This window comes from Thalassophryne amazonica, chromosome 7 (genome assembly GCF_902500255.1).
Source record: "Thalassophryne amazonica chromosome 7, fThaAma1.1, whole genome shotgun sequence".
Lineage (NCBI taxonomy): Eukaryota > Metazoa > Chordata > Actinopteri > Batrachoidiformes > Batrachoididae > Thalassophryne > Thalassophryne amazonica.
The window spans coordinates 20,082,136-20,103,649 of NC_047109.1; the positions used below are offsets into that span (position 1 = coordinate 20,082,136).

Sequence of the window (21,514 nt, forward strand, 5' to 3'; positions counted from 1 at the left end):
TGCGCCTCCATCCGGACGTGGGAGTGGGTGTCTTCTTCTGTAAGCCTCCCATCCTGTGCACTAGCATGGACTCCCAAAATTTCCTCTATATTTGTATTGTCAATTGTGTCGGTAGCAACCCTTCCTCAAATCACCAGAGGGAGTTTTTCCTTACCACTGTCACCTGTGTGCTTGCTCTAGAGGTTGGTAAGGTTAAACCTTACTTGTGTGATGCGCCTTGAGGCAGCTTTGTTGGCGCTATATAAATTAAATAAATTAAATTTGAAAGGCCATAGAGCTTTAATTGTGTGTTACCATCACACATTTTTTTTTTACATGTTCACACAATCTCAAACGCAACACAAGGTCTCACACATATGCCATGTCTGAGCAGCAAATGCTTCACAATTTTGAGAATGTTTCAAACTTTATGAATGTGTTGCTTTCACACCCCCCCCCCCCAAAAAAAAACATTATTCTTGCTCCATCTGTGAAATGTGCAATACCACAGATGGACCACAGACAATGTGTAACATATGGTGATGCAGATTTTTCTGTTTAGTGCCAAGAATACCTCAAAGTAATAATAATTAAAGGACAACAGAAAACTGAGCAAAAATAATAATGTCGGTTATTTAGAATGCCTTCTGAGGATGTTTAATACGCTGTGGCATAGTATTTGACAAAGCAAAACATTGACAATGAAGCTGAAAAATGGATTAAAATAATAAGTTAACATTATGACCAGAAATGAATCAAAAACAAAATTACTGTATACAAATTTCTCCCACCCTACAGACCATAAACTGTCAGGCTGACAGGGACAATGCCCACTATCAACATATTGTTCGGAAAGATGCATATAAAATTTGTTACACTTACACCACCATTTGTTACACCACTGTTTGTTGACTTTTTGTGTTCAACACTGTCCCCAAAATTCATTTTGTGCTTGAGTGACTGATATATATTTTTTTTGTGAGCCATCCAGGAAAGTGACAACTTTGTCCCAGAATCTGTGTTGAATGTTGATGACAGCCACAAAAAAAGCAAAGCCAGACCTGAAGATCACATCCAGTCAGTTCATTATGTGGCCATCAGTTTAACTTAAATGAGTCAAAAACATAAAAACTACATTTGGACTAAATATTTCCTTTCAGTATGATTGCATCCATAGCACATCATAACGTCAGACATCAGCACTCGTCCTATGTGTGCTGGAGGCTTTTTAGTGTTTTGCGAAGTGCTGTCAGGCTGCTGGGACATCCTAGCTGCACTTGCAGGACTTGACCTTCATGTTGGAGAGCTGTTCTATTTTGGGTGTCTTGCCGATGTAGTAGAGGATTGTGAGGGGCTCCAAGTCCTGAGAGACGCAGCAGGGTGATGCCGATGCTTCAGGATTAATGGCATTATACAGACCTAAAACCTGGAAGAAAAGGGAACACACAATATACATCAGATCCTCAACAAATGTGTACTCTTTGTCATCACATGTCAGTGTCAGGGAGTTGAGTCAGCATGGAGGGAAACCATGAAACTCACATGAACAAGCATCATTGTGGAGTAAAGCCCCTGTCACACATAGCAAGAATGTGCAGGAACCAGGCCAAAACAGCAAATATTGGCATCATCGGATGCAGTCGGGAGGGAAAGAGGGGTGGTCAGCCATGTCACCTCGTCCACATGTAGACAACAGTTTACATGACACAGACTGCCATCAGATGCCCATAAAAGGCGCTGAAGACTGCCTGATGTCCAAACGTCTGGATGGCAAACACGGACCAGAATGGGAGGCCAGCCCTGTGTTCCTTACGCGCACGTGTGCCCCGCGCACACACGCATGAGGCTGAAATGATCACTCAGCTTTGTGTTTGTGTTCATAAGGGCTGCATGACCCATGAAGCGCGTGCACGGGGCGCACGTGCGTGCCACTGGACACCTTTGTTGAAAGTCTGCTGGCAGTAGGCGAAGCAGTCATACCATGCGTCAGACGCAACCTTTCCAGCAAACTTTAATTTCTTTTTTATTCACTTTAGGAGCACAACACAACTCTGTACAGCATGATGTCGGTTGGATTACCACATGGGATTTAATTTTTGCTGTGGTTATTTGCAGCACACAGCAGCTGGGTGAGAGGATTTTCACCACAGGCTGTAGTTTCTGGATCTTGTGCACTCTGCGCTGTGAAACTTCAGACAACTTTATTGATCCCGAAAAGAGCAATTATGTTTACACTCCAATTATCTCAGACAAGATACAGCAATTAATCCACAATTATTACTTGTTTACTGTAATAATGGCACACATCAAAATTAAAGACAACACATATACATTTGACATTGTTTATGTCCTCTAAACTTTACGCAGTCCATCATCCAAATTGAGGCAAAGTTGGTGAAGCCCACAGCAGGAGGAGCCCGCGCTGCCCAGCTTGGGGGTTGAAGGCTGCAGCAGTAAAAACCGCGCTGCCTTCGAGGTGGCAGGGAGGAAGCCAGGGTGAGGGGAGTGGAGAGACACGGGGGGGGGGGGGGGGGTGTAATAGGGATGGAGGGAGGGAGACGTGTTGTGTGCAGATGAGTTAAATTTCTGTCCGTGTGTGTGTAAAGTCTGATGTTGCTAGGCAACAGCAACAGGGGGGGGGGGGGAGATAGATGAAAAGGGGGAACTGAATTCCTTCACCAAGGCTGTAGATCCTTCTGGGGGAAGAGCAGGGAATTTGGCCTTCAGGAGCTGATAAGGCTGTCATATCGATGTTAGGCAGAGAGATACAGAATTCCATTTACTGCACATTTGACCATCTAGAGTCCAAATGTATGAAGAATATTCTCTGGTCCTCAGCAACACATTCCTTTGAAAGGCAGCAATTTGCTCTGAGATTGTATCTATTTTGCATTTGAGTTCAAGAGTTCATGCAGTCTGAGTTTACACAGCATTGCCCAACTCATTAATCATGAAGGACAGATGATGGGACAAAATTCTGGAAGCAGCTGTCTTGCTAATATTCCTGTGGGTCAGGGCAGCGCACAAACCAATCAGCGCCAAACCTCCCACCATAAAACCAAATAGGAATGAATCCTTAACGTCTTCCACAGAGAGTGGAGCCAAGCATGTCACACCACATCTCTTTCAGGCGTCGAGAGCATAGCCCGCTGGGTAGATCCCATCAGGGCAAGCAGGGTCCCCCCAGCCCCGATTCCTTGTCGAAAAAAAGGTGTCAATAGCATTAAGAGACCATCTGATCAATTCCATGGTTAATCCAAATCTCAATTTGAAGAATTCACAGTCTGGTGAAGCTGGGACTTTGAAGGTCGGAGCAGAGATAGAGAGAAAGGAGGAGAGGAGAGGGGAGGAATGCGACCGTCCTTGCCGGAGTCCCAAGCTGTAGTCGATCCTGGTTCCATGCTGGAGGTGAGTTTTATGTTTAATAACGTCACAGCCTGGGATAGTTCCACGTCACACCTCCTACAGAGTTTAGATGGTGTTCATGTAATAATATGCATATTACAGCAGTGAGATCCATTCAGCTCCGTGCCTGACGTGCGCGATGATGCATTACTGCGCATGAGACCACAGAGAGGCGCAGCGGCACACGGTGCTTTCGGTTTGATTGTGCACACTTTTCACATTCACTGTATATGATGAATAAAATAGAATAGAACTTTATTATAGCATCTCTTCAGCACCAAATCATTAAGAAAGTCAGCATATCATGAAAACAATATATCATAAAAAAGAGCAACATATCACATCCAACCATGCAGAACTAAAAACATATTACACACAAATATATATATATTACATACACATATACAACAGATACAAGATGTGTGCTGATGCAGACTCACATAAAGTGCTGATGTACATAGGGTGCAATTAAGGAGAAGGTTTATACACACTTGGCCGTTTGTGGGTAAAAGCTATTTAGCAGTCTGTTAGTGCGTGCACCCCCGTATTTCCTTCTAGAAGGGAGGGGGGTGAACAGTTGGTGTCCAGGGTGTGTGGGGTCTTTGAAGATGGAGCTGGCTTTCCTCTGAAGCCTGCCAGCATAAATCTCAGACAGAGGGGGCAATATGGTCCCTATTACCCTCTCTGCTGTTTTCACCACCTGCTGTAAAGTTTTTTTTTGTCCTCTGCCATGCAGCTCGCAAACCACAATGCAGCAGTAGGATGGGAAGCTTTCGATAGTGCTGCCCTGTAAAATCTGACCAGCAAATTTTGGGGAAGCTGGGAGTGCTTCAGCTTCCTGAGGAAGGCGAATCTCTGATGGGTTTCCCCACCTAATGGCTGATGTGCGCTGACCAAGTGAGATCAGCTGTGATTTGTACTCCCATGTACCTGAAACATGAATGTGTACAACATACATATCAACATTTCCTTCGTCCTCCCTGGCCGGGGTCCAGTGGAAGTGGACATCTGTGGCACAACATGCCAGCAGGCTTTGCTGTGACCAATCGATCTCAGAGCTCAATCAACCGCGATCCAATCGTTTCAGATGCAGTTTGGTTGCCGTCAGAATATGTAGACTGTGATCAGATGATGCAAAAACTGCATATGGACCGCTGTCAGATATTTGTTACATCTCGTCGGCACTAAGAGTGTTTTGAACATGTGCAACACACTAGGTACAGCCGAGCAAATGGGACCAAATATGTAGATGCTCACAGACTGCCGTCCGCTGGTCTTTGGACCGCAAGTCATTTCCCAGTTATTGCCAGATGTGTCATTCTGATGCAATAATACCTCAATCTGCGTATGTGTGATAGGGGTATTAGCAGAAGGAATGTTTCATTAAAATTAGGATGCAGGAGGATTCTGTAAAGAGAATAAGTAAGAACTAGTGTGTTGTCCTCAGGGATCCATGGGCTCTAGATTGGGTAATGTCTATAAAATAGGTAGCTGACATTTTTCAAGGGTGGTAATAAATTATGCAAAGTTTCTATGAGTTGGAATGGCGTGCGAGTCCAGGAGGTTTTTAGAGCCCTAGGCTTCAACAATGTTTAGAAGAAGAACTCATCACTTTTATTTCCTGTTAATTACATACTTTTTAAATGCTAATGTACTGTCTTAATGTATTTATAAATTGTTTAGGTTCTTGTTATCATCATCATCATCATCATTATTATTATGAGGACTTAGGTTTTGTCATTTGATTTTTAAATGGACCACAGTGTGTTTTAACTTTCTTGTGTCATTCATGTATTTTTATCATTTTTACAATTATATTATGTACTTCCTTTGAACTTAATAAAATCATGCATGCACACAAACACGCTTTTAATAAAAGATGATTTATCGCCCCTAGTGGAATGGCGTGTGAGTCCAGAATGTAATTAGCAACATCTATTGTTCAGTGTTGTTAGCTAGTATCTGCAGTTTATTCAAAATATTAATCCCATCATCGTTCCATTTTGGCGGCATCCATCTTTGACCAAAAATACATAAGCATACCAGACAGCAAATGTCAACTCTCCCCAGTTTGTCTGTGATCAAAGTTACATGCATGCACGCACACAGAGCTTTTTGTCTTTTCTGCATTCTGCCGCAAGAAAGTCCTTTTTTTTTTTACACACCCACAAACAGAGATGGTGTCAGAAGATATCAAATGCTCTACAGTTTTCACTCATGGGAACAGTAACATGACACAACCCAGTCATGGTAATGGCAACATGACACTTAACAAAAATGACTAAACCAATTGAACTATTAAAAACACAATAAATCAATAACACTAACAACACTGTTAAACTAACATGAACCACAATAACATTTAAAACCCCAAACTCCCATGGTGCATTGCAGTACAACATCCATTGTTTACTGTCGTGAGCTAATATTGCTGTTTTTTCCCAAAATATTAGTTCTATCAACTTTCTGTTTTCACAGTGTTCATTGTTGACCCAAAATACATAAGCATACCAAACAGCAAATGCCAGTTCTCCCTAGTTTCACCGTGATCAAAGCCATACACACGCATGCATACATGCACACACAGGCCACTTGGCTATTATAATATATGGTAGAAAGAATGGTAAGGTTAGATTAGTAAGAAGCATCTTAAGACAGCTTTGTTATGACTTGGTGCTGTATAAATGAATTAAACTGAATTAACTTTAAATTCTCAGGCTCAGTGTCAAATGAAGACTTAAAAATGAGATGTAGAAATACCTGATTGTATTTTATATTTTATTTTGGACTGTAGATGATGGAATCCCTAAATTCCTTGCAACTGAACGTTGAGAAACATTGTTCTTAAACTGTTGGACAATCTTTTTCATGCAGCTGTTCACAACGTGGTGATCCTTGCCATATCTTTGCTTGTGAATGGCTGAGCCTTTTGGGGATGCTCCTTTTATACCCAATCATGACACTGTTTCCAATTAACCTGTTCACCTGTGGAATGTTCCAAACAGGTGTTCTTTGAGCTTTCATCAACTTTCCCAGTCTTTTGTTGCCCCTGTCCCAGCTTTTTTGAAACGTGTTGCAGGAATCCATTTCAAAATAAGTAAATATTTGCACAAAAACAAAGTTTATCAGTTTGAACATTAAATATCTTGTCTTTGTGGTGTATTCAATTGAATATAGGTTGAATATAGGTTGGATTTGCAAATCATTGTATTCTGTTTTTATTTACATTTCACACAACGTCCCACCTTCAATGGAATTGGGGTTGTAGAATAACAATTCAGTCTTCTTTGTAATCCTCATTAAACACACGGAGCTTAGAGGAAACATCTAATCAATGCTGCTCCTGTTACATTTGCTTGTCCCCACTAGGGCTGTGAAATGAAAATGGTAAAATCTGAGGAAAATTTGCAGGGGGTCTGTGGGGCTGCACCCCCGGGAGCTAAGGATCTGAGCCCCGCAGGGCTCCAGAAGCCAAATTAATTTTGTATCTAATGATACATTTTCAGCATCTCCTGGAAGGAAAAAAAATCTCAAACGAAGTGCCTATAGACTCAACCTTTCATTTGACCTGTCAATGATAATGTTGAAATAACTGAATATGACATGGAAATAGGACCTGGAATGATTTTCCTTTTAATTGTAAACCAATTTATGCATTAACTCAGAACAATTAAACTACATGAAATTCATGAAGACTAAAAAGCCTATTAAAGCATTTCAAAACCGACAGCTAAAGCTTGTAGAATACTTTGAAAATCATGGTAAAATATCAATAACATAGTAAAAAAGTCACTTACATTCTTGTGTGAATTCCTGTAAATCCATTAAAAGCCACAATATTTTTTGTCCAATGAAAGAAACAGTCTACATTAATAAAACATCACTATATAATTGTCTGAAATCCTGTTTGAACAGCATAATGTTTGTTTTCCAGTGAGAGAAAAATTCTTATCGTGCTTAACATCCTGATGGCACAAGATGCAGAACGCTTTTCCCATTTCTTTTATCTTTTGGATGTGCTCATGAAGACGACTTTAAATTCAAGATGGCGCCAATTCCACTGATTCTTGATTCCTTATCCAAATTTTGAGACAGTCTTTCCTGCCGTGCTCCCTCTGTACGATGTCGCTCCGTGACACAGACGTACCACAAAATTCTTCTTTTGAAAACGATAGTTGTAAAAGTATGCAATGCCCACATACTACTTTTAGCTTAAGAACAGCTCCTTTAATTAGACACAATAGAAGCAGCACGTGCACCATTCACGCAACGACAGAGATGACAGTCTCGCCGTAGCAACCAACCAGTCCCAGTTTACGACACCTGTCGTAACAGCCACACTTCGAGAGAGGCATTTTAATACGCATCATGCCACGGATCCGCAGACTGACAGATCAGTGAATGCGGATTTTTAAAACTTGTATGAAGTCATAAAAAAAGAACACTTTGCGATAGCCACTTTCCAAACTCGGTGACGATCGCGATTACAGACCATCGGCAGAGTATAACACTAATCCCCCTCATGATGGATTTTTCACAGCCCTGCCCGCACATCATCAAATACAGCGTCGCACAAAATGCACACTCAGAGACAACCATCATGGGGTCCAAAAATGAATGAATTTCAGATCAGGCCGATAGTTAAAATCTAACGGAGGTGAACACCTGTTATTCTTATGATCCTGCTGTAACCACAAGTGAGCTCCAGGAGCTGCTGCACTTTGTGCCACATGACATTGTTTGCTCCAAGCTTCATTAACTTTAAGATTATTCTCATGTGGTACCTTGGCATGCTGAGTGTCTGCACTCCACAGATATGGACAGGCACCGGCACAGAAGTTGGCTTCATATCCTGTGGGCGCATGGATCCACCTCCAGCCAAGATCCTTCTTAAAGTCAATGTAGAGAGATCGTAAACAGCAATTGTCCTGGACATTCCTGTGTATAAAGTGAAATGAACAGTCAGATGACTTATGATGGAGTTAAAACAAACTCTTCTAAATGTGTGTTGGTATGTGTGAAAATATAAGAACGTTTTAGATGTGTGAGGGTGGATGAATGAAACAGTGAAGGAAGATGTTAATTTTGAAAATTGTAGAAAGGCCCAAAATTGTAGAAAGGCCCAACCAGGGACAGGAGATGAGAATTAGCATTAGCTATAAACTCTTTTTGCATCACATCAGCTGCAAATGTTTTTTGTACTATGTTTGACTGCACTGTCCCTGTCAAATAAACAAATAAATAAAATCAAATAAAACTGGAAAGGGTGCACATGAGAAATCAGAACTCTGCCGTGACCCATATCTGCACACTCCAGTTACGGGTCACAGTGGGCTGGAGCCCATCCCAGCAGTCATTGGGTGTGAGGTGGGGTTCATCCTGGACAGGACTCCAGTCTATTTTTTTTTTTTTGTCCATTTTAAAGCATTGGAGATCATTGTAGATGAACAGCCTGCGTATAGGTTGTCCCCTCTCCAATCAACTTTTTAATCAAACTATGCTGTTCTTCTGAACAATGTCTTGAACATCTCATTTTCCTCAGGCTTTCAAAGACAAAAACATGTTCAACAGGTGCTGGCTTCATCCTTACATAGCTGACACCTGATTCACACCTGTTTGTTCCACAAAACTGACGAACTCACTGACCGAATGCCACACTACTATTATTGTGAACACCCCCTTTTCTACCTTTTTTTACTAATAGCCCAATTTCATAGCCTTAAGAGTGTGCATATCATGAATGCTTGGTCTTGTTGGATTTGTGAGAATCTACTGAATCTACTGGTACCTTGTTTCCCATGTAACAACAAGAAATATACTCAAAACCTGGATTAATCTTTTTAGTCACATAACACTACTATTATTCTGAACACTACTGTATAGACAAAGACAGTCACATCCGCACGCACACGTACGCTAAATTTAAAGTATTTTTTCAATCCACCTAACCTGCATGTCTCTGGATGTAGGAGAAAGCCAGAGCACCCAGGGAGAGAACCCACACAAACATGGGGAGAACATGCAAACTCCACACAGAAAGGCTCCCGGTGGGAATCTCTTTATCTCATAGTTAAAAAAAAATCATTTTCATATTTGTTGTTTCCACTTCTTCATCTACAGCCTCCTATAAATTTAATTACACTGAACAAAAATACAAATGCAACACTTCTGTTTTTGCTCCCATTTTTCACGAGCTGAACTCATTCATCTAAAACATTTTCTATATACACAAAAGACGTGTTTCTCTCAAATATTCTTCACAAATCTATCTAATAAAGTTTGAAGTTAAGTCAGTAAGTTAGATCAATGCTAACTTAAAAATTTAAGTTCAAACAAATTAATTCATTTAGGTGTTACCAATTGAACATTTTAAGTTGGTCCAACTATTCTCTTTTTTCAGTGTGGGAGCAAAAACAAAAGTGTTGCGTTTATATTTTTGTTCAGTGTAGTAACTATAACATCCGGTCATCTGGTGACCTAATTAACTATGGGAGGTGGGGGGCAGTCCCAGACACCAGACTTTGTCCTGTGCTTGAATCATTGCTGGGGATTTTCAGTCTAGACCAGTGGTAACAGCAGGGCTGTGAAATGAAAACTGTGAAATCCGAGGAAAATTCGCAGGGGGTCGAGCTGTGGTCCAGGGCCCGTGGGGCCCCAGAAACCAAATTAATTTTGTATCTAATGATACATTTTCAGCAGTGCATATTTAAATGATCCTAGATTCAACCTTTCATTTAAACTGTCAATGATAATGTTGAAATAACAGAATATGACACGGAAGTAGGACCTGGAATGATTTTCCTGTTAACTGTAAAGCAAATTATGCATTAACTCAGAACAGTTAAGTCACATATTGTTGTGTAAATTCCTGTAAATCCACAGTATCTTTTTTCCCATGAAAAAAGTCTACGTTAATAAAAACTCATTTATAGTCTTGTGTAAATTCATTCAAAGCCACAATGTATTTTTCCAATGAAAGAAAGTTTAGATTATTAATAAAAAAGAGTTACATAATCTTTTCTAAAATCCTGTTTGAACAGCACAATGTTTATTTTCCAGGGAGAGAAAAATTCTTACCGTGTTTCCTGAGGGCACAGTTCACTTTTTCCATTTCTTTTATCTTTCAGATGTGTTCATAAGTCAGCGCCAATTCCACGGATCAAACTTTTTCAAACCGTCTTTCTCGCCATATTCTCTGTCTGATGTTGCTCCGTGACCCAGACATGCTGCAAAATGCTTGTTTTAAAAACTTGAGAGCTCTAAAAGCTTGCGATGTCCACATGCTACGTTTAGCTTAAGCATCTTGCGGGAGCCACACAGAGTCGCCGCAGCAACCAACCAGTCCTGCTTTATGACAGCTGTTGTAACAGCTACGCTTTGAGTGGCATTTTTCCTCCGCAAAGTTCCGTAGATCCAACGACACAGATTTGTATCTGTAACACACAGATCAGTGTCCGCTGACTTATAAAACTTGCACAATGTCATAAAAAAAGGAAACGCATTGCGATAGACATTTTAAAAACTCAGAGATGATCACATTTATGTTGTGTGGGCTGCCAGAAGAGGATGTACTGCTGGCCCACCACCAAAGGGCGCCCTGCCTGAAGTGCGGGCTTCAGGCACGAGAGGGCGCTGCCGCCACGGACACAGCCGGGAGTGACAGCTGTCACTCATTAATTCCTGACAGCTGTCACACATTCTTCATCATCGCACTCCATAAAGACCAGACGTCATCTCCACCTCATCGCCGAGATATCATACTTCATTGGAGGTAATATCCTCAGCCGTTTGTGTCTTTTGCAATATATCTGTATATTGTGAGTGTTTGCAGGAGTACCGGTTCCTTTTTCTGTGGAGGCTGAGTGAGTGCAGGACGGCACTCTTTTCCCCTGAGGAATCACTGCGGTACTCTGCAACATATTGAGTGAGAGGTGGAGGTGGCATTCCCACCGCTGTTGTTACTGGGTGTACACACACCCACACTTGACTGTCTTTGTTCTTCGCCAGCAGTACCAGATCTGACAGTCGGGGACGGTGATCACCTGGGAATTCGGGACTTGGCGGCTCCAGTATTCACCAGGTTCTGTGGGGGCGGAAATCGTGTGGTTCCGGCTCTTCTCAGGACAGACGTCTTCTATCCTCGAGCCTGCCCACACGTCACCTTTGTAATTTGACTGTAATTATATTCTGAGATTGTCTGTATGTTCGTTGTGCACATTTCACAACATTAAATTGTTACCTTTTGGCTCATCTATTGACCGTTCATTTGCGCCCCCTGTTGTGGGTCCGTGTCACTACACTTTCACAACAATTTACAGAGTACAACACTAACACATCCCTCCTCCCCATGATGAAATCCGCGGAATTCCTCGGATCTAAGGAGTTTTCACAGCCCTGTAACAGGTGATCATCACTGTACAGTAAAACTAATTTCATGTCAGATCAGTTGAAATTCGATAGATGGAGCTTTATTGTCATTTAGGGAATAACCCTGTTGTGTCTGATGATTTGCGGACGTTCATTCTGATTATACAGTCGCAAATTGAGCTTTACCGGTGACACATAAGTGGAGCCGGTAAAAGGGCTATTCCCATTCTAATTCAATTCCATCGTTTGCACGGTTTATTTTTCTGTAGTTAATTTGGTCAGCGAGGCTTACCATCAAGGCAGCGTCACTCCAGTAGTGGTCAGGGCACGGAGTAATCCATCAAACGTGAAAATCCATCAAATTCATCAAATGTGAAACGGTAATTCTGTATCAGAATCCACATCAATACTTTTGTATGGTAACTTAAATTCACCCACTTTGACAATCGCTCTCAGCTAGCAGCCCCTGCAGCCAGTGTTCTGTCGAATTCTGCGTCTCGTCGCATAAATTAACAGTTCCACTTCCTGACAATATTGCGCATGCATGCGCAGTTGCGCAGAGGACAGGAATGACATCTTATCAAAACACCAGTCAGGGCGTGGAGTAATACATCCAAATGTGAAACAGTCGAATATTTTGCCACCGTTACCCCGATATTATACGGTCTGAAATCTCACACGATTAACCAATCAGATTTGCGGAAAAATGTAATTGGATTAGAATACAGGTTATACAAAAAAACTTTGTCAGCGCAATCTAGTTTGCAGCATTAATTTTTATTAATGAAAGAAATTTAAATATGCACACGCAAACCCACAAAGCCCAATCATATCTCACCAATGACCATGATCATACACACTATATTATATACTCTAAAATACATGTATGGACTAAAGGCATGATCGTTCCCTTATTGCCTGGGTGCTGTTGTGATTTGTGCAGCCTGTCCACAGCTCTGGGGAAAAATCTGTTTTGCAACCTGTTTGTGCATTTGCTGGGAGTTCTCAATCTACCTGAAGTGAGCGTGGTGAAGAGAGGCTTTCCAGGGTGTGAGGGATCCTGTAGGATGTCTGTGGCTGATTTGAGGAGATGGTATCCTTGCAGGTGACTTTAACTGTAATATGGACCCTGAGGTGGACCAGAATCCATCTTCTAAAAATGCAGTGTCCAAAATGAGGGAAGCTACCAAGGGAATGTGCTCTGATTTGCAGCTGATTGATGTATGGAGAACATTTTACCCAGGTGATCAAGATTACACATTTTATTCAAACCCTCATCATAGTTTTTCCCGAATTGACTTGTTTTTTTTACTGCAAGATAGGTACTGGACAGAGCACATTCATGCGGTATTGGCACGCACTTACTGTCTGATCATGCAGATGTCCATATGGTTGTGTTATCGCCACAAACTCTCCCAATAGAATGGAAATTTTCCCAATGGAAAAGTTTGGTTTGGGAAAGTGTTTTATTGATTTGATTACGATGTTATATCATTCTCCTAGAGTTAGTGTTATAGTAAATGGTATTAGGTCACAAGAATTTTTATTAGGGAAATCTACAAGACTGGGAGACCCAATTTCTCCACAAATTTTTGCCTTAGCAATCGAACCACTGACTGAGCCCATTAGAAGTGAGGGAAGTATTTCAGGTTATCACATAGAAGGGGCACAATACAAGATTTTATTATATGGTATGTGATCTTGCCAACTTCTGATTGGCCCATTCGCCACTTTCTGAGCTGTACCACATGCCGAGTTGACCGCTGGTGGAGCCGAGTACACCTCGCATGCAGCGTAGCGCTAGCCAATCGAGCGACGCCTTCTATCGATAACCACCAATCAGATAACGCAATACAATGCCTACTTTGGCTGTACGTTTGTTGACAAGATTCTACAAGATGCCTGTGCATTATTTCACAAAGACTATTCCTTATTAAGCCCCTTTCACATGGGCCCACTTCGAGTTGCGTCGTGCGTCATCATGACGACGCCATGTACACAATGCAGTAAAAACTAAGAGCACTGAAAAGAAAAAAAAACTGCTGGTTGCAGCTGCTGCAGCAGCTCCTCCGTCTTCTCTCACAAATGTGTTTAACCCTCTGGGGCCGACGCCATTGTATATGACGGCTAAGACCAAGCTTTACTAAATTATAACTTTTGAATGATATAAGATAGAAACTTACTTTTTGTTTTTGTTATTGCTGAAAAGTTAACTCCGCGGACTTTCGAGCCAGCCATCGGCCATCTTTGTACTCCTCATAGAAGCTGTGTGATGACGTGCACAATGTGAGTGTCCAATCGGAATTAGTTCACCGTCACATGGTTTTCCAAAATCCAGTCGTAGGGCAGATTTACCTGACGTGAAAAGCCAAAGATTGTTTTCAGGAGTGATATGTTACTAGTTGGCCCATTTGAATAGCCCCCTGGGTGCTCCAACGAGTACTTCCAGTGCGCCCTGCACCATTACACACAGTGATCAGTGAAAGCAGACGGAGAGCCTCTGATGACAATCTCACATGCTCAAACAAAGAGTGTGTAACTATCAGGATTGCTCCACTAGTTTGCATGTGAATGTTACTGGATAACTCTGTTGCTTTCTCTGCTTAAAGCACTGTTTACCATATCAATGGACAACAAAATGCATAGACCATTTTGTATATATTGTTCAAAATGTGCATTTGTGTTTATTGTTTGAACCTTTTTGTTGTACAGTCTTCCACACAAGACCTCAAATTACCTTTATAAAGTGTCAAAACAGTTGTTTATTATAGTTTGCTGTGTGTTTTGAATAAATGTGTGTGGAAAATTATTTTTTGCTTTATTTTTTCCTTGCCTATTTTTGATTGTAAATCTTTATTACACTTATAAAACACAACAAAAACATATATATTCTGAAAGGTGAAATGAAAAGAGGAACAAGTACAACCCCTGGCAAAATTTATGGAATCACCGGCCTCAGAGGATGTTCATTCAGTTGTTTAATTTTGTAGAGAAAAAGCAGATCACAGACATGACACAAAACTAAAGTCATTTCAAATGGCAACTTTCTGGCTTTAAGAAACACTATAAGAAATCAGGAAAAAAAAATTGTGGCAGTCAGTAACGGTTACTTTTTTAGACCAAGCAGAGGGAAAAAAATATGGACTCACTCAATTCTGAGGAATAAATTATGGAATCCCCCTGTAAATTTTCATCCCCAAAACTAACACCTGCATCAAATCAGATCTGCTCATTGACATTGACCCTATGCCATGACATTGACCCTATGTGTCTTTTTGCAAGGAATGTTGTTTCAGTTTTTGCTCTATGGCAAGATGCATTATCATCTTGAAAAATGATTTCATCATCCCCAAACATCCTTTCAATTGTCCAAAATATCAACATAAACTTGTGCATTTATTGATGATGTAATGACAGCCATCTCCCCAGTGCCTTTACCTGACATGCAGCCCCATATCATCAATGACTGTGGAAATTTACATGTTCTCTTCAGGCAGTCATCTTTATAAATCTCATTGGAAAGGCACCAAACAAAAGTTCCAGCATCATCACCTTGCCCAATGCAGATTCGAGATTCATCACTGAATATGACTTTCATCCAGTCATCCACAGTCCACGATTGCTTTTCCTTAGCCCACTGTAACCTTGTTTTTTTCTGTGTAGGTGTTAATGATGCCTTTTGTTTAGCTTTTCTGTATGTAAATCCCATTTCCTTTAGGCGGTTTCGTACAGTTCGGTCACAGACGTTGACTCCAGTTTCCTCCCATTCGTTCCTCATTTGTTTTGTTGTGCATTTTTCGATTTTTGAGACATATTGCTTTAAGTTTTCTGTCTTGACGCTTTGATGTCTTCCTTGGTCTACCAGTATGTTTGCCTTTATCAACCTTCCCATGTTGTTTGTATTTGGTCCAGAGTTTAGACATAGCTGACTGTGAACAACCAACATCTTTTGCAACATTGCATGATGATTTACTCTCTTTTAAGAGTTTGATAATCCTCTCCTTTGTTTCAATTGACATCTCTCGTGTTGGAGCCATGATTCATGTCAGTCCACTTGGTGCAACAGCTCTCCAAGGTGTGTTCAGTCCTTTTTAGATGCAGACTAACGAGCAGATCTGATTTGATGCAGGTGTTAATTTGGGGGATGAAAATTTACAGGGTGATTCCATAATTTTTTCCTCAGAATTGAGTGATTCCATATTTTTTTCCTCTGCTTGGTCTAAAAAAGTAACTGTTACTGACTGCCACAATCTTTTTTTCTTGATTTCTTATAGTGTTTCTTAAAGCCAGAAAGTTGCCATTTGAAATGACTTTAGTTTTGTGTCATGTCTGTGATCTGCTTTTTTTCTACAAAATTAAACAACTGAATGAACATCCTCTGAAGCCGGTGATTCCATAATTTTTGCCAGGGGTTGTAATTACATTTTAGTGGTGATCCGGATCACAATCCGGATCCAGGAATTTTTTAAAGGATTCTTCACCATTGCGGGATAGAGGGAATTTTGACATTCTAGTTTCTAACTCCACAAAAACAAGGCAGAAAGGCTTGAAAAAAATTAGGGTGTAACATAGTCAAATGTTCTATCAAACAACAAAGTTTGGTGATGATCAGATCCGTATTCCGGATCTGGTGATCCAGAATATGCAAAAATATAGGGAAAATAGAAAATGTGTCAATGTGAGGTGATAAATGAAGCTAGAGATGCACAACTAACACCAAATTGTAGCTGAATCTGTACTGATTCAGTAAGGTGTCATCAGATGTGATGTAGCTTCAAATGTTATGGAGCTAGATCCAGAAGAAAACCGCCATTACCGAAAAATCGTTTTTATACAATAACTTTTGAACTAATAAAGACATAAAAGTGATTCCAAGTTCTAGTGGTATGTTTTCATGGTCAAGGATGTCAAATATACAGGAAAGAAAAGTGTATGTATCATAGTTTTGGTTGTAACACTGAATTGTTGAATAGATCACTGTGCCAAGGAGGGAATCTCTTTAGGGTCAGTGACCCTATGGCCTTGGCGGAGGTTTGCACTCTCTGAGTGCTTCTAGTTGAGTGAACTTATGGGTAGAAAGAACAAATTGGTGAAAAATTCTATAAAAACCTGGAGGAATGTAAACAAATATGCTGCTAGTAATTCCAATCTGAGTTATTTAACACTACTTAACAACAGAAATTTCACCCCTGGTCTTAACAGTCCAGTATTTCAAAGGTGGTACATTAGAGGAATAAAAGTTGTAGGCAATTTATCTGAAGATAATGTAATAATGTGATTCACACAGATCCAGAACAAATATGGAATTCCACAGAGGGAATTTTTTGCTTATTTGCTCATTTTATTGCTTGCAATTGAACGTTGAGAAAAATTGTTCTTAACCTGTTGGACTATTTTTTCACGCAGTTGTTCACAAAGTGGTGATCCTCGCCCCATCTTTGCTTGTAAATGGCTGAGCCTTTTGGGGATGCTCCTTTTATACCCAATCATGACACTCACCTGTTTCCAATTAACCTATTCACCTGTGGAATGTTCCAAATAGGTGTTCTTTGAGCATTCATCAACTTTCCCAGTCTGTTGTTGCCACTGTCTCAATGTTTTTGAAAAGTGTTGCATGCATCCATTTCAAGATGAGCAAATAACAAAACAATAAAGTTTATCAGTTTGAACATTAAATATCTTGTCTCTGTGGTGTATTCAATTGATTATAGATTGAAGAGGATTTGCAAATCATTGTATTGTTTTTATTTACATTTCACACAACGTCCCAACTTCAATGGAATTGGGGTTGTACCTTCATTATTGTCCAGGCAGGAGAAAAAAAAGGAGCCTGTTCCAGCAGAAGAATCTGTCCATTCTGAGTGAGATTGAGGCAGAAGCTGAACTGGGCCCAATGTTATCAACACATCTGACTGATCCTCGATGAAGCAAGGTGGAAGCTGCCCCCCCACCCCACCCCAGGACTGCACTTCGTATAGACACAAGTTAAAGTACTGTGATTGTTTTACTGAATGTTCATACTTTGGACAATTACACAGCTGATTTAAATGTGATCAAAAAAGTTCTTTGGCTCCAAGAGTCTGGGTTTTTTGAGGGTGGGGGGTTGTTGGTCATTACATTGTAGGACTTATAATTTTTAAAAGTGAAATTAATTTGTACTGTTCGATATTATACAGATCATCTTAAAAACCAAACTTGAAAAAGAATTGTGATAAGATCATGTATCATGGTCTTGCCTTAAATAAAGATGACACTGTTACAGTAATACCCACCTCTACTTTGAGTAAGCCATGGTGTAATCACGTCCACAAACCAATCACAGCAACTTCAGTACATTGGGAACAATATTTCAGCCTCTGTGGACTTCCTCAGATAAACTGTGTAAATTGTCATGATACAAGACAAAAGCAAACCTGGAGCAATAGGCGGCATCCAGGGCTCTCTTTGACCGACGGTTCCTGTGGTGGGACTGGGACTCCAGGCGGTATGACGGCAACAGCATGAGGAGAAGGTGTGGAGCCCAAACACTGTGCTTCTTAAAGATCTTCAGATCCCCACCACGGATAAAACCATCATCGATACCTGGAACATGACAAAGCCATGAACAAGCGTCTCTGATAACCAGCACAGTAGGTTAAACATGAAATGCTGAAATATCTTGTGCTTTGCTGTGTGTGTCATGTATGGAGGCTGGTTCAGACCCCACTGCAGAGGTCACACAAAGCAGTCTTTATTGACTCACTTGGGCAAAGGTTAGTAGATGGGACATCAGTCCAAATTGCTGTCAGTGCCCGTGAGGGGTTCGGCAGGCGTAGTGATGGAGAAACCGAAGCTTTTTGAACCACTGAATCAATATGAAGCAATTGTGTTGAAATCGTTCTGTGTTTAAAAGCATTTGATACAATTACATATGGTGACATCTGCTGGCCAATCTTCAACATAGCATTAGCATGGCACAATAAAGGGCAAGGTGTCATGAAACAATAAGGCATTGTTATGTATGTTTAATAATAAAGGTTCAATGTCCATCTTGAAATTTTTGACTACATTGTAATTTAAAGACATTAATAATATACTGTTATAATGTGACTGAAACTGAGACAAGACCAAATTGATGGTTCTTGGTCCAGTGAGACATCTGCATTTGTTTCATCAGTTAACGCTCAACCTAGACTCGTGTGTCATACATCACACTGACAAAGTGAGGAACCTTGGGGTGATTTTTGATCCCACGTTGTCCTTTGACCTACACATTAGAGATATTATGAGGACTGCTTACTTCCACCTACAAGACATAGCGAAGATTCATCCCATCCTGTCTATGGCTGATGCAGAGACCCTGATCCCTGCATTTGTTTCCTCTAGACAGTGGTGGGCACTGCTAACCAAAAAGTTAGCTTGGATAATCACTAATCTGCTAACTGAAATGTTAACTTTTATAACGCCAAACTGATAAACCGCTAAAAAATTTAGCAGAGGTTACAACTAACCGCTAACCTTTGGTACTGACTCAGTATAACGTCAACTACCGATAAACCAGATTCGAGTTTAAGCACCGCCGAGGCTTTGGAGTAAACTCAAAGGTGATCACAAACCCAGAACGAACAACGAGCCAGAGCTTCTGTCTTTATGCCCACTGCTGCTCCCAAAAAAGTGTCATTTACTTTACACATACTACAGCACAGACAGTAGACAGGAGACATGAAACGCAAAGCACTTTTCACTCTTGGTTTCACTTATAAACTAATTTTGCACAGTTTATGTACATTAATGGTAACTGTAATTTTTACAAAGTGAAAATATCGCACATATCTTTTAAAGTAATTTGCTAATTCTGAAAGTTTGAGCATTAACAGACACAACAGATTCCTGTGGAATGGGAAACGAGCGCGAATGAATATGAAAAAAATTACAAAAGACCAGTCAACAGAGGAGGATTACGACTTCCAAATTTGTTATTATTATGCATTTAATTTAAGGCACTAGGCACACTGGACTCCGTGGTACAATATAGAGCAGTCGGTATCAGCCCCCATCCCTCTCCTACACTGTCTGTCCACTAAAGTAAACATACAGGACCCATCCAATCATATATCATCTTTAAGGGATATGGAAAGGGATCTAAAGGCTGATAGATTTCGACCCCCATCTGAACAAAGCCGCCAGTATTTGGTTATACCCTAAGTTAAACATTAATAAAAAAGCATTTATCTGGAAGGTATCCTGGTACTAGAAAACTTATACAGCATAAACATATTTAAAACATTTGAGAACCTTAAACAAGAATGCAATCTACCCAAAACTTAATTCTGGAGATATCTTCAACTTCGCCATGTACTACAGGGAAATTTTGGGTCAGGTTTAGGTCCCCCAAAATCAGTAGACAAGCTAGAAAACATCCTTCAGGTACTGGGTAAAGATCATGAAGCAGCTAAGTATTATAGGATGCTGATGGAATGTGAGGGGAAGATGGGAATATCAGCCTTGAGACTGTCCTGGGAAAGAGACTTGGGTCTGTGGAAACTCCCGAACAATGTCACAAGACTTAAGGGTTAGGCTTACAACCCCTGGCAAAAATTATGGAATCACCGGCCTCGGAGGATGTTCATTCAGTTGTTTAATTTTGTAGAAAAAAAAGCAGATCACAGACATGACACAAAACTAAAGTAATTTCAAATGGCAACTATCTGGCTTTAAGAAACACTATAAGAAATCAGGAAACAAATTGTGGCAGTCAGTAACAGTTACTTTTTTAGACCAAGCAGAGGGAAAAAAATATGGAATCACTCAATTCTGAGGAATAAATTATGGAATCACCCTGTAAATTTTCATCCCCAAAACTAACACCTGCATCAAATCAGATCTGCTCGTTAGTCTGCATCTAAAAAGGAGTGATCACACCTTGGAGAGCTGTTGCATGAAGTGAACTGACATGAATCATGGCTCCAACACGAGAGATGTCAACTGAAACAAAGGAGAGGATCATCAAACTCTTAAAAGAGGGTAAATCATCACACAATGTTGCAAAAGATGTTGGTTGTTCACAGTCAGCTGTGTCTAAACTCTGGACCAAATACAAACAACATGGGAAGGTTGTTAAAGGCAAACATACTGGTAGACCAAGGAAGACATCAAAGCATCAAGACAGAAAACTTAAAGCAATATGTCTCAAAAATCGAAAATGCACAACAAAACAAATGAGGAACGAATGGGAGGAAACTGGAGTCAACGTCTGTGACCGAACTGTAAGAAACCGCCTAAAGGAAATGGGATTTACATACAGAAAAGCTAAACGAAAGCCATCATTAACACCTAAACAGAAAAAAACAAGGTTACAATGGGCTAAGGAAAAGCAATCGTGGACTGTGGATGAAAGTCATATTCAGTGATGAATCTCGAATCTGCATTGGCCAAGGTGATGATGCTGGAACTTTTGTTTGGTGCCGTTCCAATGAGATTTATAAAGATGACTCCCTGAAGAGAACATGTAAATTTCCACAGTCATTGATGATATGGGGCTGCATGTCAGGTAAAGGCACTGGGGAGATGGCTGTCATTACATCATCAATAAATGCACAAGTTTACGTTGATATTTTGGACACTTTTCTTATCCCATCAATTGAAAGGATGTTTGGGGATGATGAAATCATTTTTCAAGATGATAATGCATCTTGCCATAGAGCAAAAACTGTGAAAACATTCCTTGCAAAAAGACACATAGGGTCAATGTCATGGCCTGCAAATAGTCCAGATCTTAATCCAA

The 21,514-nt window shown here is 40.5% G+C and overlaps 1 protein-coding gene across 1 annotated transcript in view; it reads right to left on the reverse strand.

Annotated features, from left to right (window-relative positions):
- Positions 1–614: 614 nt before the first annotated feature.
- The window catches only part of tgfb2 (transforming growth factor, beta 2), a 276,666-nt gene continuing 255,766 nt past the window's right edge, over positions 615–21,514 (reverse strand). The window contains 3 exon segments of the mRNA XM_034173941.1: positions 615–1,405; positions 8,169–8,322; positions 18,165–18,333. Of these exon segments, the coding sequence (XP_034029832.1) occupies positions 1,247–1,405; positions 8,169–8,322; positions 18,165–18,333 (482 nt within the window). The 3' untranslated portion in view covers positions 615–1,246.